The sequence below is a fragment of the Barbus barbus genome (genome assembly GCF_936440315.1).
Source record: "Barbus barbus genome assembly, chromosome: 50".
In the NCBI taxonomy this organism is placed as follows: Eukaryota; Metazoa; Chordata; class Actinopteri; order Cypriniformes; family Cyprinidae; genus Barbus; species Barbus barbus.
The window spans coordinates 11,913,424-11,938,841 of NC_136728.1; the positions used below are offsets into that span (position 1 = coordinate 11,913,424).

Consider the following 25,418-nt stretch of genomic DNA (forward strand, 5'->3'; position numbering starts at 1 on the left):
TATATATATATATATATAACAATTAAAAAAAGAAATTAAATAAACATTTATACACACATTTTTTAACTTCTATTTATACCTTTATATTATTATATTGTTATATTTTACTTTTATATTATATTTGAGTTATATATTTTATATTATATCATGAATTAAATGTTTAATATAATTTAAATAATTGTATATAATTTTTTAAAAAGTACACATTTTTACACATACATTCTATAATAGTTTATTCATATCATTAAATTAATGTTAATTGTATTATTCTACAATATTAATATAATATTAAGTAGATTTTTTAACTTGAGAAAAGTTAAGGACAGATAAAAGTCAGATACATTCCCACAGGTGCTCTTATCCCCAGATGTAGATGAGATGAACAGTTCACACCTGGATGCCAGCTGTCCGGTCTCCTCTAGCTAACATTATGGTCCAAAGTCACGCAGGTTTCCTGCCAGGGCAAGGCTGCCAACATGAGCTCACTGCAGGGGTTTGACATTTTGAGAGAGCACACAGCTGCACATCTCCACCAGCCCCCTGGTCAGAGCTGTTTGTCTGTGACGTGTACGTGCCTGTGTTTTTGTGCTTTGGCCAGAAATGATTCAGGGTGACTTAATTCCTCAGTACAAACCTCAACTCACCCACATAAAATACATTTCTTATACACGCATATATACACATAGAAACGAAACCGTGCAGGTAGCTTATCGCCACTTCTCAGACAGGATACAACAAGTACTGTCTTTCAGCATGATTTTGCACCTCCCAGAGCTGAGACCGTGGCCTATAAATGATCTAGGTTTTGCCGATTTTGCGCAAACACATCTTGCATAAGCAGGCAGCAGCATGTACGCTTTTTATACGTGCTAAGTACAGTGTATTAGCGTGTCACCCTGTCGTAACATGACCAAAACACACTATAATGCAAAAGATTGAGCGAGGTACAGAGAGCTAAAACTATCTTATTTACATTGATATTTGCTTATTCACAGTCAGAAAGATGTGGGAAAAAGTGCACAAAGTAAGTTAAAATCAATGCACTGCCTATTCGCTTTTCCTTACAATTCCTTACGACTTGCCATCTCAAAGCATGTTCATTTAGCCACAGTGGCAGTAATAATTAAAATGGCTGTCGATCAAAACTCCCTCTTCGGGAATTATATTACAGGCGGCAATCAATCAAGCTTCAGATTCAATTTTAAAGTAATCAGCATTTGCCAGTTGTTCCCCTGATCAATTGTAATCTAATGATAATTTTGACCTTAAATGTGGCTGTTTGTTATTGCCGGTCTCAAGTGTCCCCCTCCCCTCTGCGCTTTCAAGACAGGGGGCGCTGGGTTTGTTGGGGTGGTTCCAACTCAGATATATCCATTATTCCAAACAATAAGGACTATATTTCTGTCTGTTTTATTAACGAATATTGCTGAGCTAGAGCAGACTGGCCAATCGATAATTTTAAGGGCTTGGGTAAAGTCGGAAAGCTGTGGTGTCTTTTTCTCGAAGGGTAAGAGTCTATTACGGACTTTGGCGATTTATCTGATATGATATTCAAATAACTTTGGCTCCACATTAACAAATAAAACAGGAAAGCAAGGCTAAATTCAATCAAAACAGAAGCACAGTGTCAGATGCCCAATGTTTCCACATCAAGGCAGGAGATGTTGGAGTCCGGTTTGTGGAGTGGGTTGTCTAAGAGCAAAAACAAGATAATGGGATCAATTTATCATGCCTTTTTACAATGTAATTGTTTTATGACACTGCGTCAATTGCCCCTTTTAAGGGATGATAAGACAGACTCTGCATAACATATGCTACTAGTATCATAATTCTCAACGATGGCACCATGATTTGCCGTCTGCCATAGACACACACCCAAAACAAACAAACGCAGACATTCACACACTTATGGACAAAAACCATATTGAAAACAGGCACACATCCCTTTCAAAAGATGTTCAGACCTTTCAAACATTTCTTCGAAGACGCCTAGGGAAATATCTTCCAACTGACTTGTTGCTTTAAAAGCCATTTAAGCTATTGTACGTCCACTTAATGAAAACTGATAGAAACGCAGCTGACTATGAACAGATGTTTGGATCAAGGATCCACAGAACAAAAATATTTAAAATGTCTTGAGTGCTTTAGCCTGCAGATCTTCTGCTCTAATAAATGACTGAGTACATTTTGTGAGTTTGGCCAGATAAAGTTCAGGGCACTGAAACAACCACACCAGACTGGAGAGCTGTGTGACTCTGAGAAGAGGCCAGCCACTCCGGTCTGGCCCATATGAACTGCTAAAGCGACCAGTACAAAGACTGTTAGAGACAGTTGAAGAACACCTGCTGAGTAGTGATCTGGGCTTCCCCGCTATATGGACAAGCAAACAGAAAAGTGTAGAGAATAGGCATAATGAGTAAAACTTGTCAAACAAGCCTGATTCACATGCAAATCCAGGTTTCCTATCAAAGAAAATTACACAGCTGTCTGCAAATGGATACAGCTACACATCAATATAATTACCAAATACTTGTATATATTAGCTGATAGTTATGCAATAAAAATTGAGTGAACAAGAAAAACATGGGTCATGATAAGGATTAACAGATTAATCATGATCCTTATTTGAATCTAAGACACTGAGTTTTTGACTCAAGAGTGCTCAAGAGTTTATCGATTTTTTTTTACACACTGACAATGTAATGGTTTTACACAATAAATAACATTTAAAATTGACCTCATTTCACAGAGCAGAGAGTTCTGACTTAGAGTTTGGATTATTATATCTGTTAAATAAGCACCATAGCTGAACTGCACAGTCCCTCTTGTTCATTTTTAAAATAAATATACTAAATAAATGTTTTTCATAATGTAGGTTACATGATTTTTTTACGTAGGTTACAGAATCAGCTGACAGAACTCAGAAACTGACAGAAACTCCTTTCATATGCAAGCAAAAGGAACATTTAAACTGAATTATATTAAAATGAATCAGAATCAAACTGAATCCAAATCTGATTTGATCTGATCTGAATGAATATTTTTCAATTAATTAAGTGCATCATCCGGGTATCTGAAGTGCACTCTTTATGGAATTTTCAGTAAACACACTATTTATATAAAAAAAAAAAAAACACTACACAATTCGGGACACACCTTAAATTTGTATTCATACCCAGCCTTATCTTTAAGTTCGTTTCACAGCTTTGGACAATTTTTCCCAGTCACCTACTGTGCGCCACGCTATCCAGCTTTAGTAGTTCTCAGTATACTTTGCCTTTACGTATTCAAATCATGTGTCTTTCTATGCAGATCTGAGCGATGCATGACTATGTTGTGTAATGAACTCTGGGAAGTAATAGCCCTGCATTATCGATGGGCCCTCAGGGAGTCGTCAGCAGTTGAATTTGTAATTTATTGATCAGCATGATTTACCGATTGATCCAACAAATGGTGATGGATAAGTAAAAAAGATGAGGAGGGTCAGTGATTTATGATGGCCAAGCAATTGGGCTGACAAGAAGTCACATTTGTTCTTGGGCAACATTTTGAAAGGGTCAGCAAATATCCCGATAGCTAAAACTGACTGGAGAAAATGTATGATTTGGTTGAAACCTCTCACCTGGTTGAAGTTTTTCTCCTCTGATCCTGGAAAGTGACTAAGCTTCCTTGTGTATCCCTTCTGCATGAAATCTCTGAAGAAGTTATTGATGTCTGTGATGGAGATAAGGCAAACAGCAGAGCTGGCTGTGGGCTCCGGTGAATTGGGTTTGCTCCGGGCAAAGGCAGCAAACAGCACGTCCTCTCCTTCTTTCAGGCCCATCTCCTGCTGAAAGTCATAGCCGACTTTTGCCACATGTGCAGCCTGGAGAACATTGAAAACCACCTGAGCTGAGCGCTTCTTTCTTCTTCGCTCAGAGTAAATACACTCAAAGGGCATTTCAACGTAGCGCAAGATCTCAGGATCTGAAGAGCACATGCGTACGATCCTCGTGTGGAAGGCATTTGAGCTGCCACCTTCTCGTTGGACGGTGAGAAAATACACATATGGGCCGCTCTGGAAGGAGTAGACATAGTGCAGTGGGTAGTTCCCACGCAGCCCTGGGGCCAAGTCCATGTAGGATTGTTCGGAAAAGAACTCAAAGCCGTCTTGAGTCTCTCGCATCTTCCTAACGGAGATGGTGTGGTGGAGACGTGGGACGGTCGACTCAAGAGGCTCAGAGTTTGCCACGAAGAACCTCACGACGCCGCTGCTCATCACGTTTAGGATCTGAGTGCCTAAAGGGCCTGCCAGGCAGTCTGGGCAACCGTGGCTGCTGTCTTTCTTCCTCTTTGAATACATGCAACTAATTTCTGCATCCAGAGGTCCATCCTCTAACAGGTAACGATGGCAGACGCCGTTCCCAACCGAACCACAGCTGAAGAGCTCAAGATCATAGAAAGTCTCCATCAACAGGGCCATATTGGTGTTGTTCTTGTTGAGGGGTTTGTTTCTGCAACCACTGCATGGATCTGGTGCACTGCAGTCATGACCCTCATGGACAGGTCCGGTATTATACTCGTGTATCTTCTTGAGGTCTTTCGACAGAGCGTACAGCTTGTTGATGGCACCCACATACACAGTTCCATTGAATTCCAACAACTTCTGGATGGGAGTGTCAGACACAAAGTGAGGGAGGTCATAGGTCACAGAGAGGTCCAGTTTGGAGCTTTCTATTGGTTCCTCACATTGACTATTCAAGCCCCACCACAGCGTCTGAAGGATTAGGAGGATGGAAGTGGCTTCAGAATAGTGAATTCTCATCTTTGTTCTTCTGCAGAGTAATAAGACAACATTTATTTAGCATATTAACCATGTAAATCCTTTATTATTATAGAATGGTCAGAATTTTTGTCTTTTTCAAATGGAAGAGTTTATTGAATCTTTAGATAATATTTTAATTATTTAAAAAAAATCTACAAATAAAGGTTGCATAAGCGCCATCATATTTCATATATCATGCTTTTATGGTTCACATGGTGAGAATATGGGGCTCATACTTGGGGAGGAAAAAACATGAATTTTATTCAGATGCCCAAACAAAAATGAGCAAAAATATGCAATTTGATGAAGCTGCTGTTATTTATATAAACAAAAAGTAAGATTTCTGAAAGGAACTCTAAGAAATTCTTGAAACTGTAAATCAATTAGCTCATAATGTAAATCCAGTAAATGTTCATCTTGAAATTTTACTAAATCAATGTTTTTCTTACATGTACATAATGAAAAGTTACACAATGCAGGACATGTATCATGACCTGAAATAGGACGTTTTTGAATTACTTGTATGCAACATCTTCATCATCAAATTTGCATATCGAATATGATATTGTAGGATTTATGGACTTAAAGCATATTTATAAGACTTCTGATTCTATACACAGAACCCATTAGTGCACAAAACACAAAGATACAAATCTTTTATAAACCAAGACAAGCTACTCAGAACAAATGACACTTGTAAAACACAGCCATACGCACTGCAACAACAATGATATCACTAGTTTCCTTGCATTGTAGAAGCCTCAATAATTCACCACTCACTGTGCATGACAAAGCCATGGATAAAAGAAAGAGGGCAACTCTAAACGGTCCTCGTGCCTCTGACTTAGACAGCACTTTTGTGGCGATGTACCAGAAGAGGCGAATCATCAAAGAGTCAGCCTACACTGAGTGCACTGCGGTGACAAGTCTAACTTTAGACAGCGTTCTCAAGGGAGTGGTTGATAAACTCAATTAAGCCTGGTAGGCTGCGGATGCCAGAGAAGTGATTTATTGTTGGTGTACTTAAACGCTACTCCTCTAGGAGGTCGCTTTTAAGGTTGAGAGGGAGAGAGCGGCAGAGCTAGAGAATATGGGATTCACCCTTACTGTTATCTAAGCAATTGAAGTGCACTGAGCAGCACTATAGGTCACTGCAAACAATGAGAGAGACTGTTGCACTTGCTGTCATTCTAGAAGGATTCAGTAATTGTATTTTGCTGTTTAGCTACATACAGCAGCTCCTCTTTAAAACACCTGATAAACAGGCTTTCACATTGCCTTTCATTTTCATTACATGCACTTCTAAAGGTAAACACTTCAGTAAAGCAACAAAAACACTTGGCACACTAAGGGTCCTCACTCATAGTCCTTAAAAACTGTTTTCTTGGATGTCCCTGGAACATACCTCAGGAAAAAAAATGTTTATTATTTAACACTGGGATTCACATACATTTCCATATTGTTCTTATATAAATAAAATGCATTTGCTTTACAATTTCACACTTTGGGTCTCTTGTGAAATTGAGCATGTAAAATGAGCATTTAAAGTGAGTTTTATGCCAAGTTTAAGTCTCTGCAGACCTTTTTTCCATATCTTTCTCAGAAATTAAGCCCACTCACTTACTGTCAAATCTCTCAAATAGATGTTTCCCAAGAAAAAAATACCTTTACAGGCCCACATTTCCAAACATTACGTTACTAAAATGGACAAAAAAGCATACAAACGCTTTTCTTACCTGAGTTTCATGGAATCCTATACAATGATTCATACTGTCAACAGCTAAACTCACAGCTTCCTCATATTTCCATGAAAACACCTCAACTAACATTCTTAGCAAAAACAAAAAAACAAATATGCTTATGTTTATAGTGTAGATATATAAAAAGTAAGCTAGTGCAGTGGAATAGTTCGAAACAACTCAATTTTTGGTAACAATTTCCCAAAGGAATAACCTGAACCTAAGTGTTATCACACTCTAAACGCTCAGAAATAAATCAAACGCTCACTCACCTGTAAAATAAAGACACCTGTCGGAGACAGAAAGGGAAAATAATCACATCTTTTAAGGGTCCGTTTCGCTGGAGACGCGCGCGATGTTTCTGGCGGATGCCGGCAGTCTCGAGATGCGACGGGGAGTTTCTGTGCGCTTTCTGCTAAAAAAGTTGCCGTTCCTCTCTCTCTCTCCCGGTGTTCACTCAGCGAGAGAATGTGCAGTCGGGTGACTCACGCTCGAAATGGGTCACATCAGTTTAAATGGCTTGTTGTTGTACTCTCCGCAAACGCTGCGGGTCGTTACTGCACGGTGCGCGTGCCTTTGGATGGAACGGGTCTCTCAGGTGAGCGCAGAAAGATCTGTGGCAGACAGTTACGTCACTGGCGGTGGAGGAACGGAGTTCGATGATTGGCTGCTGATATTTTACATATACTTATTATTGGTGAAGTTCCATAAACATCAAATAAAAGTGTTAAAGTCTGTAAACATTTTTAATGTTTTCTATATTTTCGGGTTTTCTCTCTCTCTCTCTCTCTCTCTCTGTCTCTCTTTGATATTAAAGTAGCCCTTGGCTTTATCTATAAATCTTTAAAGCAGTAAATATATAATAAAATAAATAATCATCAAATAAAATGACTCCAATTTTGTATTATTTTGCACGTGGTTTTAAACAATACTGTAGCATTTTGCTGAAATGTAAGTAAAAGTGAAAACCTCCTACCTATTACGTTTTAGTTTATTATCCCTTTTCAGAGGTTTTTATTTTATTTTAAGCAAAATCAGTTATATATTTTTTTAAATATGATATAATACAATTATTAATTATAAATACAAAATCCAACATAAATATAAATAATAACATATTTTGTGATTGAACATAAAAAGTTTTTATTAAATTGACTGAAATTAATATTAATGATAACGTGAAGAAGAGAAAGAAGAATTAATATTCTCATATTACTTCCGTTCTTCATTTAGCCTAATTAATTCACCAAACCCTGCATTTGATGCCAGGATGAATAAATAGGTAATCATTTTCTGCTTGTAATTTTGATTTATAGTGTCATTAATCACCCTAATGACCAAACTGGTTAATTGCTCGTACACTTATTGCATTGTGTAGCATTAAATTCAAATAGCTACATCGATCTTCCATCAGTGACTAATTGAGCTCAAAACATCAATAATTACATGCAACGACTCAATACTCCGCATTCAGAGGCTTTATGAAGTGTACCTCACCACACTGGTTTGCGTTTCAAGATGTAGGTTATCATGGCTATTTATAAGCTTTATTGTAGCGTGAAGGTTGTGGTTGGGCAAATATGCTGCTAATTGTCATATTGCTTCTCAAAAAGCAGTTGGAAGGAAGTTTACTGCTGTGGTCAACTTTACACTGCCTACCGGTAATCACTAAACCCGAAGTGTGAAGTTCTGAACCTATGACTTTCTCTTCAGCTATGCAGGATCTTCATCCACCACCTGCCATGGTATGTTACTCATTTGAAAGATATTTAAAGTGTCCTAACGCCACCTAGTGGTGACCTACCCACTCTAAATTAGTCTCAGCTTTTATTTATGACTTTAAAGTCAATAAAATCCAGGTTAGTGCTGACCTGGTCACTCTCCTACTGTAAAACCTCATTGACTAATGATCACTTAAACCTGCCACGGTTCATTTGGAAAAGGGCTCTGAACTGTTGTGCACATCAGCTGCTGTAATTTAACTATCCTCTTGACATCAATATATGTAGTGAAGAATGACTGCTGACATGCAGGGATTGATGATTTATTGCATTTTATGATTTTTAATGCCTTAAAGTAATACACAGATGACTTTTCTGTCACACTTTAGATCTGAATTAAATGTAAAAAAAATAAAAACAAAATAAGACAGTTTCTCTTGCAAAAAGCAACCTGGATTTATATTTCTCCACCCTGGGCTGTCTTAAAACTATAATATATTGCGAATTGGATTTGATAGTGTTATTTCAGGAAAGGGTAAACACAGAGCTGCATTGTAAAAACTTTACTTTTAGAGATACACAAACCAGTTGTACAGCACTTAAGCTGATTAGTTCACCCAGCTGGCATTGTTTTCCTCTGGGTCACATGACCGCTCACAAGTCCATTTCAGATTCATTTCATAATCATAATAATATTGATTTTAAAACCTGGTCTGTGATAGACAACATAACAGGCTTTGTGATGTATTCAAATCTAATAACCTCTTTTTTTGTTGTTGTTGTTGAATGCAATTAAGTTTTGGGTCCCTTGTGAAAAAGTACAAAAGTACACACATTTATTTATATATATATATATGTATGTGTGTGCTGTTTTTATTTATTTCCTTCATTCACTCAGCATAGTTGGTCATTTATCCCAGGAGGGACATGTCTTGCTTTCTTTATATTTTTACAAACAGCGTTAGTCACTAAAATCACTCCTTTGTTCATTCAGTAGGTCATTGTCCTGAAAACCTTTGAAAAACAAACCAATTTCACCTCCAGATTCAATAAACACAGTTATCTCAAAAAGACAGCACAGACAAATACATTTATTTCCTTTAAAACAATTGAAATTTGGACAAAAATTGAAGGCATTTCCTTGATTAAAATTTTCCATGCAGCTGAATATATAGTGCGACAGGAGGTACACAGTTTTTTTTAGTGTTTGTTTCTACAGTGATGATGATTCAACTGAGCTGCCAGTGGAAATGTACACCTGATGGTGGTGGATAGTGTGTGTCATTGCTGTTCAAACAGCTGGGATTCGACTGAATTTGACTGGGTTTGTGCTTTCATTGTAAGAGTTGAGATATCTGCAGAAAAAAGTGAAGGTCTATGATACACAATGTTTTGTGTATATTCAACACAGACGATATTCTGACGATAACAACATCTGAAGGAAACAGGTGTTGTGATGCCCATGGGCCTATAGAGGAAAATGATCAGTCTCCTAAACTCTAAATCTTTTGTGTTATTCGCTAAAGTAGGTTTTACTGGGTGTAGGCCTAATAGTGATATTAAAGTAACAGCTTGTATTAAATGACATATTAAATGCACGTAATGGAACATTGAATTAATTTAATGACTCCCTGCTGCTTCAAATGGACACAATGAATAACTGAAAAGACATAATGGTTGTTATTGTCTTTATTTAGCGTATTTAGGTGATTGTTATTATCCACAGCGCCCGCAGGGGGTGCTAATATTCATTTGAAGCATTAAACAGATTTAAATATAGGCAATTTTCCTATCAAATGTAGGCTATCCTGCAAGGTGTTCACATTATTTATGTGTAAAAATGAAAGTAAATATTTTCAGATGATGTTTTTCACGTCTTTATTGTGCTTATGATATATATATGAAGCCATAGGTCAGAGTTATTATAGTCAACTAAAACTAAATCCATAAAAACAGAAATATACAAAAGCTTATTTTATTTCACTGAGTCGCCAAGGCAGTATTTCTCATTTCCATTTAGTTTAACTTTATACATATATATATCACACACACACACAAAACTAGTAACAATGTCAAAATGACAACAAAATTACTAAAATTGAAACTAAAAAAGAAAATGAAAACTGAAAATCTAAAATAAAAAATACTAAATAATAAAACTATAATAGTATCTCAATGATGCTGCTAAAATATAACATTGATCTAAGCTACTTATATTAATAAAATAATAAAAAAAAAATTTCATTAGAGGATCCACGAGCAGCTGAAATTATTTACAAAAGAAAAATAAATGTTTTGATGTTCAATACACAGTCCAAATACTCCCTATAGGAGAATGAATAAACATTGTGATTCATTTCTCTCCACTTTATTTCAGTAACCATGAGCTTATTTCTGGCTGCTCTTTAAATACTGCATTATTAATTGCTGTGGGTTCAAGGACTGTGCCTTTTTGTGAACACAAATAAAGTAAGTCTTAAAATGACCACACAGAGGTTAAAGCAGCCCAAAAGGGCTTTAAACAAAGTCCTAAAAGCCATTTAATCAAATACTCTTTTATTACCAGAAAGCAAAGGCTATTTCTGAATTTGCAGCAGTGTGTCACAAATAAAGATGTTGAACAAACCAGACAAATAAAATCACTCTGATTTATATTACATTTTCTTTAATGTGCACAGCATTATGTGAATTTACAGTCAAAGCAAGGAAAGAGAATTTCAGTTTTCATATAAAAATATGAATAAAAATACGATCTCAACTACAGAGGCAGACTCTTTGAAGCAAATGCGTTGCAGTAAATACTAAGACAGCAGGTAGACAAAGAGGTGTCCGAATCGAAGCAAGTAGACAAAAGGTGAGAGAAGTGAGCTTAATATCAGTACAAAATACTATATACCCCACATAAGCAGCAGTCTCTGATGCTGGAAATGTTAAGTTTGCTGCCAGTCCTTGCCAGTGTGTGTGTGTTTGTGTGTGTGTGTGACAGTGAATAAACAGAAAAGCAGTTTTGTTTACGGGATGAAACGCCAAACCAAATGATGTCACTTCGTTCTGCAGAAACAACATAAAAAAAAGAAGCAAAAAACAAGTTCTTCATCTTCAAAGACTGCAAATAAAGTTTAAGCAAATGTTAAGGCTGTGATAATGTGCTTAAAAAGTTCAATCTTCACGACCTGCTGGAAAACCTCGCTAGGTTGTTGTCCTATAGTTGCTAGCTTCATGTGACGTCTCTCTCTGGAAGATGTAAAGATATTCTCTGCCACTCAAAAAGCTGTTGCCATGATGGCCGGTTCGAAGCGTTACATGTCAGGGCCAGGAACAGTCTCTTTGTTAGTATATGCTGAGCTGACAAAGGGTTCAGTGAGGGCACCTCTTTTGCCCCGTGTTTGGGCCGTCCACCATATTCAGTGGCAACATGCAGTTTGACGGGCAGTCTTGACATCAGCAGGGCTCCGCCTACTTTTTTTTTTTTCTCTCTAAAAATCTAAAAGTTTCCCCCAAGCCCTTTCCCAAAATCAAACATAAAACTTTTGGATTACATAAACCCCAGTGATGGCACCAAAGGGCGATAGTACCCAAATAGAAGGATGAACATAGCAAAACTATTAGAATCTACTATATATTGTTTACACACCACAATGGAACTATTTTGGGACAGCTGAGTGGACGTGTCAATGAACGAAAGGGGACAAAAAAAAAAGAAAGAAATTTCACAGCCTTGTTCCAGCAGGCAAATCTTAAAGTTATAGTTCACACCAAAATGAAAATTCAATCATAATTTACTCAACCTCATATCTTTCCAAATGCATATATACCTATGACTTTTCTGTTGAATACAAAGTAGAAAGTTTGAAAGTTTCAAAATTTTGCGGCTGAAATCCAGCTATTTCAAATGGAATATATGCGATTAACTGGGAATTCCGCAAAAGATTTCGCCCCGAAACGGTTTTCCCAATAAATTCAAGTTGGTCACGTAGATTTGCCGCATTGATCAACAGAAAGCTGCTTGGGTTCATGCGTACATCACAACACTATTGACAATAAACAGTGCATGCGTTTTTATCAAAGTTTTGTGACTGTGACTGCATCTCAAAAATAACATTTTTATCTATTTTATACTTTGTTTATATTTATATTTTTTATACATATATATCCTATTTAAAGGAATAGTTCACCCAATAATGAACATTTTTCATCATTTACTCACCCTCATTTCGTTCCAAACCTGTATAAGTTTCTTTCTTATGCTGAACACAAAAGAAGATATTTTGAAAAATTCTGAGGAACCAAACAGTTGTTGGTCCTCACTGACTTCCATAGTAGGGAAAGAAATACTATGGAAGTCAATGGGGGCCATCAGCTGTTTGATAACCAGCAAGAAACGACATGAGGTTGAGTAAAGGATGACAAAGTTTTCAGTTTTGGGTGAACAATCCCTTTAATGTTAGTGACTACTGTCAAACTTCAAAAAAGGACAAAAACACCAAAAAAAAAGCACCATTAAAGTACCATAAAAGTGGTTAATGACTAATCCTCTATATTTCTTATCACATGACTACGGTAGACTTGTGCACAAAGATCACTTTTATGGTGGTTTCAGAGCGACGATCATGGAATGACACGAGGGTAAGTAAATAACAGAATTTGCATTTTTGCATTAACTTCTCCTTTAAAAGTCAGGCTGAAACGGTATTCCTACGGTGATAAATGCTAACAAATGACAAAAAATGAGCATTTTTAACACACATCCCCTATACCCCAAGGACTCCAAAGCTGAGAGAAGACAAAGCTCATAAACCGAACAGAGATGAAGAGGAGAGTCTTATCTAAGCGCCACCTAAATACAGTGCAACCCTCCATCTCTGTTCACTTTTTCTTTGCCCTCTTTTTTAGAGAGGTTACATTTGTTTTATCTTCCTGCATCGGACATTGGTCTCCATTCCCCCACCCCACCCAATCCCTCTGGCTCTTTTCCTTCTCCCTGTCCTTACACCACCTTGGTGGTGGTGATCCGGACACTGCTGAAGCACTTTCCCATGGCTTCGAAGAGTGGGTCGCAGAAGGTGTGCACACAGATGGAGTAGACTCGACTGACACAATGGATCTCGATTAGGTAGCTCTTCACGCAAGGCACCACTGCCCAGATGTGGATGAAGGAGAGGATTGCGAAGAAGATGCCCCATATCAGGGCGAGCGGGATGCCCACCAGGGCCGTCAGCAGCCTGTAGCACCAGTATTTGGTTACTGTGAAGGTGGTGAAGCTCGCTTTCCACACTCCGTCAAAGCTGTAGGTGCCGGGAGGCTCGGCGATCACGTCCTCAAAGTCCACCTGGAGATGAAAGGGATTTCAGCATTATATAATTTTTGTATCGGAATTGTAAAATTTTGTATTGTATAATCAAAATAAAACAATTTTAAATTTTTGGGTTTACAACTAACCCATATTTTACATTATCATGATCAAAACGTTTTCTGAACATTCTCAATCTACTGCATGTCTTCTGCCTCCTGGTGGATTATCCATAATCTTCAGGAAGGAAAAAGACTTTTAATAATATTTAAAAAAAATATCTGCTGCTGTGCTGCAATAATTATATTTTTGCTTGGGAGTCTTTGCTTATTCAAGAATAACTTTTAACTTATTATTGTCATTTCAAAATATATTAATAAATATTTCATACATTATTTACAGAAATAAATGTGTATATATAATAAAAAATTTATATAACTGCAGACATACAGCTGCATTTATTGTTTATAATATTTATAATTTAAATGTTAAATTATTATATTTTATTTATAATTTTGTATATTATTGTTTATAATCTATCTATCTCTTAAAAATAAAATTTAAATATTAAAATATACATTTATTAAGATATATTAAAATATACACATGTATGTATTTATGATTTTATCTGTCTTTCGCCAAATGATTTGTCCTATGAGGGGTCATGGGTATACTGAAGCCCATTCATTTAAATGATTAATTAATTTTTTTATTTAATTATTAATTATATTAATGATTCAATTATTCTATATATTTTTTTGTGATCAATAAATGAACAAAAACCAGAGTATTTCTGTTCTCATCCATATCAAGCAGACTGACATTAAGAAAAGCAGCATGACTCTTCGTCCTCCCCTCCAGCCTCCTCTCCACATTCCTCACAGACAGCATCTTTACATTGTCCAGCAGCCCACTCTGCTTCACTCAGACCGGTACCACCCAGTTCATGCCCAAGTCACCTTGCTCTAAACCTCCAGTATCTACCGGAGACCGGATCAGATAGTGCCTGACACCAAACACTAACATTTACAAAAGACGTGTATATATAAATCTCATTTAATAAGCCCTGCAAAGCTTGGTTTAGATGTTCCTAGAGCTGGCAAACCTCACACCATCCCAGTACAGCAGTACATTTGCTTTTCAGTGCAGATGTGATTATTTCAGTTGATTATACAGGGAAAAAGCACACACAAACACACCCCATCCTTCACAGTCACACGTCAAAGTCAAGTATAAGCTAATATTTATTTAACAACTCCTTTTTGAGCAAGATAGTCACCAAAACATAGCTGAATTTCTTCTAATCAAAAGAAAGCAGTGTTATTTATGGTGATCTTTCAACTCAATATGAATTTTTTCCCCATTCTTAAAAGACCAGTTTAGACTTTTTATGCATAGTCTTGTTGTTCAATAGGAAACAATGTGGCTTATCCAGCACAATCTAATAAAGCTTGTTGACTAATAAAGGCTTGCTGTTTAAGTTAGTTAAGAAGTCATCTCTGGACGAAAAGGTAGAGTGTTTGTAAGAGTAAAATGATAAATTACTACTTGTTCAAGGGCTTGAAACCATCATGACTCAAGTTGGCAAAGAAACGCTAAATTATAGAGTCTTATATAAGCCTGTCCTCCCCGTTCATTTATCTACAGTATATCCCAATTGGCTGAACACATAGTTTCCATTAGTTGAATATTACAGTTCTTGAGCTGACTGCACAGTGTTGTCTGATAACACCCTCACTGTACTGACAGAAGTATCAACTTGCATTCTTCAAACTTGGTGGCTTGTGATTATATGACCTGTCCACATAGTTCATAAATCACCCGTGTGCACTGCATAGTTTATGGAGGAGTACGAGTGCCACTTAAAAATGAAATCAACGTCAATTTAGTCATTTAAAAATAACTACATAAATCACTTTTCAAACTGACAAATAAGCAGATATAGTTAAAACGGTTTATTTAATAACGTCTAAAAATGCAATAAAACATACCAAAACATAAGTAACCATATTAAAACATGTACAAAAAAATCTATTTGTAATATATATATAAAAAATAAATTATATTTAAAAATGAAAAGTAGAAATGAAAAATGAAAATAATGGAAATTAAAAATAATGAAAAATAATAATGTAAATAAGTAACTCATTTTTAAAAATGCACCTATATTTAACAATAAAATGAAAAATATATTAAGATAAAATGTAAATAAATAGATCAATTAAAAATGACAAATAAACAGGCCTTTAAAACAGTTTAATTTATTAATATTTAAAAATGGAGCTATTTAAAAACTAAATTTGTTTATAAAATAAAATAAATAATTAATTTTTCAAACTGACAAACACATTTCAAACTGTTTATTTAAATAATGTTTAAAAATACAGCTATTTTAACAATAAATAAAATAAAAATGTAAATCATATTTAAAAATGCAGCTATATTTAACAATATGATTTTTTTTTTTAATAAAATAAAAAGTTCATTATCTTATTTTAAAATTGCTCTCCAAATACAGTACACATCAAATATTTTGTACTTGGAGAGGGGAAAGTTGCTTAAAATAATGTCATTGTTAAGGTAGGGCTTTTAATTAATAAACAATTATAGCAACATTATTATTTTTTTCTCAATCCTCGATTACCATGGCAACAGTCTGTGACTCATTTCAAATTGCAAATTCATATGCAGTGACCCACCAAAAAAAAACAAACACCAAAGCCATATGTATTTTCTCTGGAAAGTTTTCCTCTATTAGTCAGCCAGAAATCATAGTAGCTGTGCAAAAATGACATACTACAAGTATAATGTCACCCATTAGGGATGTCTACGTGGGGGTCATCTCGTCGCGTGACCCAGCCCTAGACTGTGCTCTGGCTGGATTCCTACGTGGAATCCTGCTCCAGCGTGCTATTAAAAGAATGCACTTTTATGAGAGGAAAATATTCTGTTCCAAGGGAAAGCTACACATGTGTTTCTGCACACAAGGGCCTTTGATGTAGATGTCTGTGGGAGTGCGTTTAGACCACGAGTGCATCATGATCCAGAGGAACGCCCCATGTTTGTGTGTGTGTGTGTATGGAGAATTTGTGAAAATGGAGATGGGAATTCCCTGCTACACTCTCCTACGCAAGACCACTGCGAGCGCTCAACCCCTTTTAAGGACAAAATAAAAGGACTGTGTGCGCCAAATGAGTTCGACTTGTGACATCAATCCTTAGCAAACATCAAATTATAAGCAGAAAACTTGCTTTCAGTGTGATCTGGATTCAATTTTCAGTCAAATCATAGGAAGCATTCAGTTGCATGTCCCCTCGGGGATGTGACTCAGTGTCATGTTGAGGAGGAAGGGAGAAAGACGCGGAATAAAAGGGATGGGAAAAAGGCAGAGATGGATGCAAGGGGATCGTTTTTGAAAGCCGTGCTTATTTCTGTATCATCAGGTGACCTGTTGACTTTTCTTTATGAGAAAGTTTCTATGCAAGGCATCGCCCCACGCCCAGGAAAATTTTCACGAAGAATGTTAGGTGTACAGCTTTTGCTCAAAAACAGGAAACTCTTAATTTTCCTCTGTAAAAAAAAGGCCTTACTTTGACAGCTCGTTACAGCATGGGAGTTACCAATGCAACACGTCCTTCAAAATGAGAACAGCGTGTCGGATTTCACAAACTCATGCCACAGTCCCAGCATTTCACATTGCGAAGACAGCTGCTCCAGTGATAATTGCTTCCACCCTGTTGGGAAATCCAGCTTAAGCTGGTAGCTGTGGAACAGCTGGTTTCTAGCTGGTCTAAGATGGTTGACCAGCTACCCTGCTCTAAAAACCAGTTTGACCAGTTGGTTCAAGATGGTCTATGACGTTGTACCAGCTAAAGTAGGAACACCAGCACTCCAGAATCCAATGATAGGGACCAGGTGAGAGCGGATGCAATTGTGTTTAAGGTTTTACAAGTAAAATAATGGATTTTAATTCAAAAGAACTTGAAACCACCATTGTATCGGTGTTCAAAGACAGCTGCTGCTTGCAGTAATTGTTTCCAGTGCCACCATGACAAACTGACCACTGACTCACCACTTAGGCTAAGTTATGAAGCTAAACTTTCTGTTGAGTTATAATGAGAAACTAAAAGATTTTTTGTAGCAGTATGCATAAATTCTAATGTTCTCCAAACATGTTTCTAACAATACATAAAATTTAATAATTATAATATTTATGTAATAATAATAACACAAACAGTTATTCATAAATTACATTGAGTAATTTGTATAAAATATATACTAAAACAATTATGAATAAAAATTCGCGTGCAGGTACACTATTGCGTGCACTTACAAATTAATCCATCCAAGTCTTTTATTGTTATTAAAGTGACTTGCCAAGAAAGAAAAAGTTGCATATAGCAGAAAAGGTTCGTTGAATGACTTACCTTCACCACATCGTCATTTAAATGCTTTGGGTCCCGGTTGACCAGGTCAATTTCCTTGGTGTGGACATCCCGAAGTGTCTTTTCGTTGATGCTGTCGTTATCCATTTCTTTATTATTTGGTTTGTAAATGTTCCCCTGTTTCCTGATGAACGGTGAGTGAGCGTAGTCCTGCGGTTCCAAAGAAAACAGAAAATGAAGTTCATGAGTGTGGAGGGGAGACTCAGCACTGCCCTGGCATGGGATGGTTTTAAGCGGATAGAAAAGAAGCACCACACCCCTCTGGAATACAGAGGAGTGACCCGCCGCACGGGGGCGCCATTTAACCCTGTGCGCGTGCTCTTCTCTTATTCCGCAGCAGAAATAGCAATAAAATACGCTTACAATTTAAAATATTTACCTGTTAGAAGGTGCTTAAAATATGTTAGTTATTCTGAACTTAAAAAAGAGAAGTAATTGCATTGCGCTTCGACAACATTATACTGGATTAGTGAACGGTTCATATTTTAGCTAATATTATTAATAGCTAATACTATGCCAAAGTGTGCATGAAGTAAACAACGGAGGGAGACGTCAAATACGTGCGAGAAAAAGATAAGACTTCAAATTAGCCAACATGAGCGAAAAAAAAGGCAGTTGTAGAGCAAGTGCCAAGACACCGCCTTCATGTGTTGATAATCCCCTAAAAGTGTTAGAGTAATAAGTAGCCAACTCAGCTAAAAGTATATTGCATAAATGACTCAATAAAGTCTGAATTGACATCATAAATACAAGATTTCGGAGGTAAAATAGGTGTCACTCTCACCTCTTCAGGTGCCCCGTCCTTGTATCCGCTAGTCATGCTGTCCCGTGCCTGAAGTGCGTTCAGATGAGTGTGTGGAAACAAAACAATCAGTACAGAGGAAGCAGTGTGGGAGGCGTGGGGATACTGCTTACAGTGGGGAGTCCTTTCCCTTAAAACAGCCTTCTTTTCTGCATACTAAAGTCCAATAAAGCTTTTATCTATCGAGTCGTGTTTTATCTCTCCCGGAGTCTCTCTTAGTCAATGAGGACTAGCTGTGTGTTCAATGAATGAGACTGAAACCCTCCATTAGCCTGCCACTCATAGAGCTATGCAGTATTAGTGGTTGGATATTCTGACATGATTTTTCCCAAATGGAAGGCATATTTGGGCACTGTACCAACTTCTCCTGAACGAATTGCATGTACACTACCAGAAACATCCACTCGTTTTTCATCACCACAATTTTCCACTGTAATGTTACTGTAATGGTAAGTCATCACAATTAAGCAACAAAATGGAGGATGTAGGCTATATGAGGATTGTGTAGTGACCAAAATTACATGTTAAATCAATCAAACAGCCAGTATCTCTTGAGGTGCATCTTGAAATGGTTTTAAAAAGTATTAAGTTATTAACTTATTAGCTGCTTTCTGTTCAACTTAACCAAGAAAAGTTTTGCGTCTGTATGGAAATTCATACATAACTTGAGGAGTATAAACCTGAAATGTGACTATTTGGTCGGTTTGCATACCAAAATCAATGTACCTCAAGGCAAGACTTGCACTTTGTTTGGAATGTTTTCAGCAACAATAGGCCAACACTGCAGTCTTGTTTTTCTCATATTTTTCCAAGTTTACGAGGCTTTCGTTTACTTCACTTATCTATATTTATTTTAGTGTGCATTTGCTGTACCTAACAAGTATTTGTGTATCTAGGTCAGGTCCTGGCAAAGTGAGGGATGTGACAGGCAATGCAAAATATGCAAAAACTACAACAGAGGTAAGGTCACTCTCACTGTATCTCAGGTAAAATGCAACACTTTTTATAGTAAACCTATTATTCTACAAACTCAATATGCACAATGAAACATTTAATAAAATCTAGCTGTTAAGAGTAGAAAATTCTTCTACAATCCTACAAAAACATACACTTTATGCAGGTACACCGTTATCCTCGGGCATATCTGCTGCATTGAACATGTCACCCAGAGGACTTTTCTCATTGGCACAAGACGCTAAATCTTGTCAGGTTAGCATTCCATGTGCCACAGACTGATCTATGTGGTATGGTCTCTGAGCAAAGAAAACAATCCAACCTTTAACTTCCAAAAATAATTTTATTTCCTGAACTGAGAGACATTTAGTTCTGTCTTTCATAAGCTGAGCTGTGTTCAGCATGTTTGCTACATGACATCATTCAACAGGAGCGAGTAAACGACACCTGAGCCTCTCATGTTCCATTGCACAGTCAAATATTCCATTTACTCTACGGAGCCAATAACAAAGCACAATCAATGGCAAACAGCATGTCAAATGTGGCTTTGCAAGTCAAACTAATCACCATTTGGGTGTTTTTTTATCATTATAAAAATAAATCATTAATACAGAAACAAATGAGTTATATTTGTATAGAAACGCTCTTTATAATATAGGAATGTACCATAAATAGTTTATACATTGAAATGCCATCAAATCATTTAATTTACTCTTCTTGATAAATCATCTCCAAACAATATAAATATTAACTCAGAAATCGCACAACACTACAGCCCTATTGGAAGTAGTTGCATCATTTTTTAAAGTAATAGTTCATCCTTAAATGAACATTTGTTGACACTTTACTCACTCTCAGGCAGAGATGTAAATGAGTTTCTTCTTCCAAACTAATTTTGAGAAATTTAGCGTTACTACTTGCTCATTAATGGATCCTCTGTAGTGAATGGGTGCCGTCAGAATGAGAGTCTAAACAGCTGATAAAAACATCACAATAATACACAAAACTTCAGTCTTTCAATTAATATCTTGTAAAGCAAAAAGCTGCGTGTTTGTAATAATTCCTTTTTTTTCACTGAAGCAGCAATACTATGGATGATGGTCTCATACTTTAGCCCGGAAGCAACTGTTTGAAGGTAAAAAATGTCTTAATAATGAATTTGTTTATTACAAACACACAACTTTTTACTTAACAAGAAGTTAATTGATGGTCTGGAGTCGGGTGGATTGCTTGTGGATAATTGAGATGTTTTTATCAGCTGTTTGGATTCTCATTCTGACGGCACCCATTCACTGCAGAGGATCTATTGGTGAGCAAGTGATGCAATGCTAAATTTCTCCAAATAATTTCTCACGAAGAAGCAAATTCATCTACATCTTGGACAGCCTGGGGGTGATTTAGTTTTCAGCAAATATTCACTTTTGGGTTAACTATTCCTTGAAGGCTAAAATCTAAATAATTTCATTATAATCTGCATCATATATAACACAAAAGCTTAATTAGACTTACATAACAGTACTGAAAAAGCATGTAAAGCACTGACACCGCCCATTACGAGGCTGACACGTCAGAGCCGAAACAATGGAATGAATATTGCAACTGTGCATTGCAATGAAAGAAAACTTATTTCTCTTCTCTGTGCTTCAGAAGTCAAGGATAAATGATCCTTCAGCTAATAACCCTCCAAAAAGTGGCCAAAAGAGAATCTGCAACACTTCTATGCGGAGTTAGATTTGCTCAGTTTTGCACAGTCTTGACATTGATGGATGACAAGCACCGTCCAATGCTGAAGAAGAACGGTCCTATAAACATGTCCATTAGGCTGGTCCAGATCACGTGGATGGAGGGCAGTGTCATCATGCAGCCCTGGATCACTGGCATCACCACCCTGCAGAGGGAAAACAGCTCATCATCATGTGTGCTGATATATAAGACTTGCATAATCATATCAAGATGAAAGTGTTCCTCTTTCTTTGTTCTGGGCTTAAAATATAGCCTGGAACACATGTGAAGCATCAACCTTCATATCAGATGGTTCCAATAATCATCACCTTTGATAGTGTTAACAGTCAGCACATATGCAAGATCTGTCAGTCAGCATGACTGGCCCATAACAAATTTAACAAGCATCACTCATGTCTGTAACACCTTACATTTGCAAAATTATTGCAATGCAATTGCTTAGATGTTCTAGGTGGTTGCTATGGTACTCTGGCTAAATGCATTAGTAAAAACAGCCCATTTCCAAGTCTTTATGATAATTACTTTCTTTTTTTCACTTGTTTTAGCATCTACCAGGCTAAAATTCTAAATACAGATATTTTGTATAGTAAAAAAATGCAACTGATTTTAACAAGCCACAGAATTTGTCACCCAATATAGCACCTTAGACTTCAAAATATTCATCAAGTAGACTTCTCTTCTCCTTTTGAGCTACACTGACATCTTGACATTAGATCTTATCTGGCTAATTTGTCAAGTCTACTCATTCCTAAACTAATGGGGTCACTATGCTACTGCAGAGCTGTTAAGTTTACAAACATCCACATGTACTAATATTTCACCTAAGGAACACTGACCCTGAAAATGCTCCTGATTTAAACTACACAAGGGTCAAGTGCCAAGTTTCTGCTTGCATGTGTCAAACCGCTAAGAGGCCGGAGAAAAACACTTGACTAGAATGCTAACAATCCAGTGTGAGTTTTGTGCGGATTTTTCCACCGTGGAAATGCAGGCCCACCTGTGCTCTGCAAAACCAATATGCAAGACTTTCTCTGTGGTATTTTTTTTTCAATGCCAGTCTTTATCTAAATGGGTAGCGGCCAAGGCAAATATTCTGCAATTGGGCTGTGGAAAATACAACAGAGAACCAACAGCCTTCCCCAACAAGAAGCCTTTTCATACCAAATATGTATACAGCTGAGGATCCCGAAAACAATCCCTGCAATGAATGCCATGGGAATGGCCAGAAACGTGGTGAGGATCCGGTAGAAGATGAATTTCACCAGCTCAAACACAGCGTGACTGCCGATCCACACTCTGTCAAAGCTGTGCGTGGAAATGGGCTCAGCAATGATGTCTTCAAAACCAACCTGTGAAATCAAACACGAAATTAAAAATCAATAGTAAACAAACTCTTTAGACTATCAGATCAGCCCACAAGTATAGAAAGAGAGTAAGTACCAAATTTATATTTGAACTACACCCTTACAGTCCAATAAAGTCTGTTTTATTTATTTTTTACATGTATTACTATTGTTTTGTTTCTTTTGAACAAGAAACACATTAACCTGACAATTTAATCTGAAACGTAAATTATTAATAATAACATACCTGCAGCCGAATCACACCTGTGCTGATATTCAATGTAACAGTCCTGTGTGTGTGATATTAGGTATTTAATTTATTATATTTTGGCATTATCGTTTATATTTTAACTACTGGCACCTTATATGCATTTTCTTCAGTCAGTGTTTTTTCCTTTGTGTGTCTGTGTGGATTAATTCAGTAATGTATGCAAAACAATTATGCCAAAAAAGTACTCGAAATTGAATTGAAAAGAAAAGATTATCGCGCATGTGCAATTACACTTATACAAATAAAACAAATTCACTCCGAAAACGCATAAATATGCACGTGCGCGAAAGCATTTGTCAACATACCGAAAGACACTAATATGAGCACGTTGTTAGCGCTTATATCGCTCATGCTTGGTCAGTTTTAGACGCAGGTATTTACAAATAAATGATAGTATGTAAGTGAAAAGTCTCGCGTTGTCACCTACCTTTAGGTGCGCGTTAATATCTTTAGGATCTCTGCCCGGGACTTCAGAATACACGGTCGGTTTTTTCCCAAGTATAGGTTCAATCGATCTATTGAATTCATCCTCATCCATAATGACACTGGTTTCCATTTTTTCTTTTTCAAGCCCCATGTTTTTGTTTTGGAGTTGCGCGGCGCGCACTGCTGTGTGTTGCGCCTGCTGTACGCGCACTGTGCGCGCTTAGGGCAGGACGCGTCCACGCCCCTCACGCGCAGACAAACACACAACGGCACTCAATTCACTGCTCCGAACAAATGTGGACCAACGATAAGAAACATTTTAGGGATAAATCTCTGTCTAGCTGTCCTTATCTCGACAAACTGTTTATTGAAACGGAACTCAAGGAATGTTATCAGATTGTTATTGTTATTTCCTCTATAGACTATGGGGTGGACCTAGTTAGAGGATTCAAATATTTTTCTCAGGGGTTCCCTCACATTTTACACATTCATTCATTAATTCATTCATTAGTTTATTAATACAAAATGTTACAATTTTTAAAACTTCAAGCCATGGCTAAAGGTTGATCTTCCACAGTCAGTTGATTGCTTTTCATGAACCATTAAGCTTCACTGGCTTCTTTGAAGAGTGTTTTTATTCTTTTTTTTTTACTATAAAAAGAAGATTCTTTACATACAGTAATGGTTCTATTTAGAACCAAGTAGTCCTGAAATGGTTCTTTTTGTTTGAGCATATAGGGATCTTTATTCTTGCCTTTTTGCTTTTTGAATCTGTAACTTTCAAAAATCCTATTTTTTTTTTTATTTATTATCCATATTGTTAGAGTTTTCAATTATTACTTGGGTTTAACATAAACAGCGAGGGTGTTGTATTTCTTAGAACCCTTACTACTTGAGAAGGCAGTAGCCTATTTTTCATCTTTCGGACACAGTCGATGACTGTTAGTAGATAATTTGCCTGTCTTAACTTCAGACAAAAGGCCACTCTCTGATACTCTCTTGATCTTTGCCTTCCTATTTGACTTTTTAAAGGGACAGTTCACCCAAAAATGAAAATGTCATTAAAAACCGAACTTTCTTTGTGTAAAATTCAAGGGTGATTCAACTGCCTTATATCATAATGGAAAAATCGTCATTAAAATAATTGCATTCTTGAAAAGAAAACCATATTATTAGTTTAGCAACATCTTTTATTTTTTTCATATGTAAAATCATATTAGCATTTTATATTAAAAATGTAAAAACAATACTTTAAACAAATTGCTTTGTTTTTATTTTTTTATTTTTTTTACTTTTTGCCCACCAAATCAATGTAATGTAGTGCAACCAACAAAGCAGAAAAAAACATGAATTAACATAAAAAAACAAAAACATTTAAAACCATTTAAAAAATTAAAATATATATATTAAAACATATATACAACACAGGTGTTTTTTCACGAATCAGCTTTCTTTTGGAGGAACACCAAAAAAGACGTTTAGCAAAATGTCCAAGCTGTTCTTTTCCACAATGAAAGTGGATGGTGACCAGCCTGGGCTGCGTTTCCCAAAAGCATCATAACCCTAAATTGATCGTAGCTCCATTGGTGGCAATGGGTCTACGATGTACTTAGACTTATGATGCTTTTGGGAAACACAGCCCTGGTCATTCTGCTAAACATCTTCTCTTGAATAGCACTGCAGATTTGATAATTCTTACCAAATGTCTGAACATAATGATGATCTCTATAACAAGAAGGAATGAAGGGAGTTCCACTGGAGCTGATACACACGTAAACAACAAACTCATTGTGTTGTAACAGTCGGGAGGAAAAAGGGGAGAGGCTGAGGCAGCTCATAACAGCGGAGCAAAAGCACAACAGTGGGAGTGAAAAGCACAT

The 25,418-nt window shown here is 36.7% G+C and overlaps 3 protein-coding genes across 4 annotated transcripts in view; all 3 read right to left on the reverse strand.

Annotated features, from left to right (window-relative positions):
• Nucleotides 1-7,108, reverse strand: part of LOC306868462 (hepatocyte growth factor receptor-like) — a 49,771-nt gene extending 42,663 nt beyond the window's left edge. The window contains exons 1-2 of the mRNA XM_079414638.1: nucleotides 6,816-7,108; nucleotides 3,623-4,814 (exon numbers count right to left, since the gene is read on the reverse strand). Of these exons, the coding sequence (XP_079270764.1) occupies nucleotides 3,623-4,804 (1,182 nt within the window). The 5' untranslated portion in view covers nucleotides 4,805-4,814; nucleotides 6,816-7,108. The remainder of the gene's footprint in view (nucleotides 1-3,622; nucleotides 4,815-6,815) is intronic.
• A 3,801-nt stretch (nucleotides 7,109-10,909) lies between these two features.
• LOC306868548 (caveolin-1-like) lies at nucleotides 10,910-18,870 on the reverse strand. Its single transcript, XM_079414781.1, has 3 exons — nucleotides 18,784-18,870; nucleotides 17,982-18,149; nucleotides 10,910-13,593 (listed from the first exon to the last, which is right to left on the reverse strand). The coding sequence occupies exons 1-3, from the start codon at nucleotides 18,817-18,819 to the stop codon at nucleotides 13,252-13,254; spliced, it is 546 nt and encodes a 181-aa protein (XP_079270907.1). The 5' UTR covers nucleotides 18,820-18,870; the 3' UTR covers nucleotides 10,910-13,251.
• Nucleotides 18,871-20,081: 1,211 nt separating this feature from the next.
• Nucleotides 20,082-23,791, reverse strand: LOC306868148 (caveolin-2-like). 2 transcript variants are annotated; one of them, XR_013784086.1, is made up of 4 exons: nucleotides 23,540-23,791; nucleotides 22,660-22,847; nucleotides 21,049-21,643; nucleotides 20,082-20,691 (listed from the first exon to the last, which is right to left on the reverse strand). XR_013784086.1 is itself a non-coding variant. In XM_079414196.1 (3 exons), the coding sequence occupies exons 1-3, from the start codon at nucleotides 23,687-23,689 to the stop codon at nucleotides 21,493-21,495; spliced, it is 489 nt and encodes a 162-aa protein (XP_079270322.1). In that variant the 5' UTR covers nucleotides 23,690-23,785; the 3' UTR covers nucleotides 20,082-21,492. The 2 variants fall into 2 exon arrangements, 1 of the variants encoding a protein (XP_079270322.1); XM_079414196.1 differs by having other exon boundaries at nucleotides 20,082-21,643; nucleotides 23,540-23,785.
• Nucleotides 23,792-25,418: the final 1,627 nt, after the last annotated feature.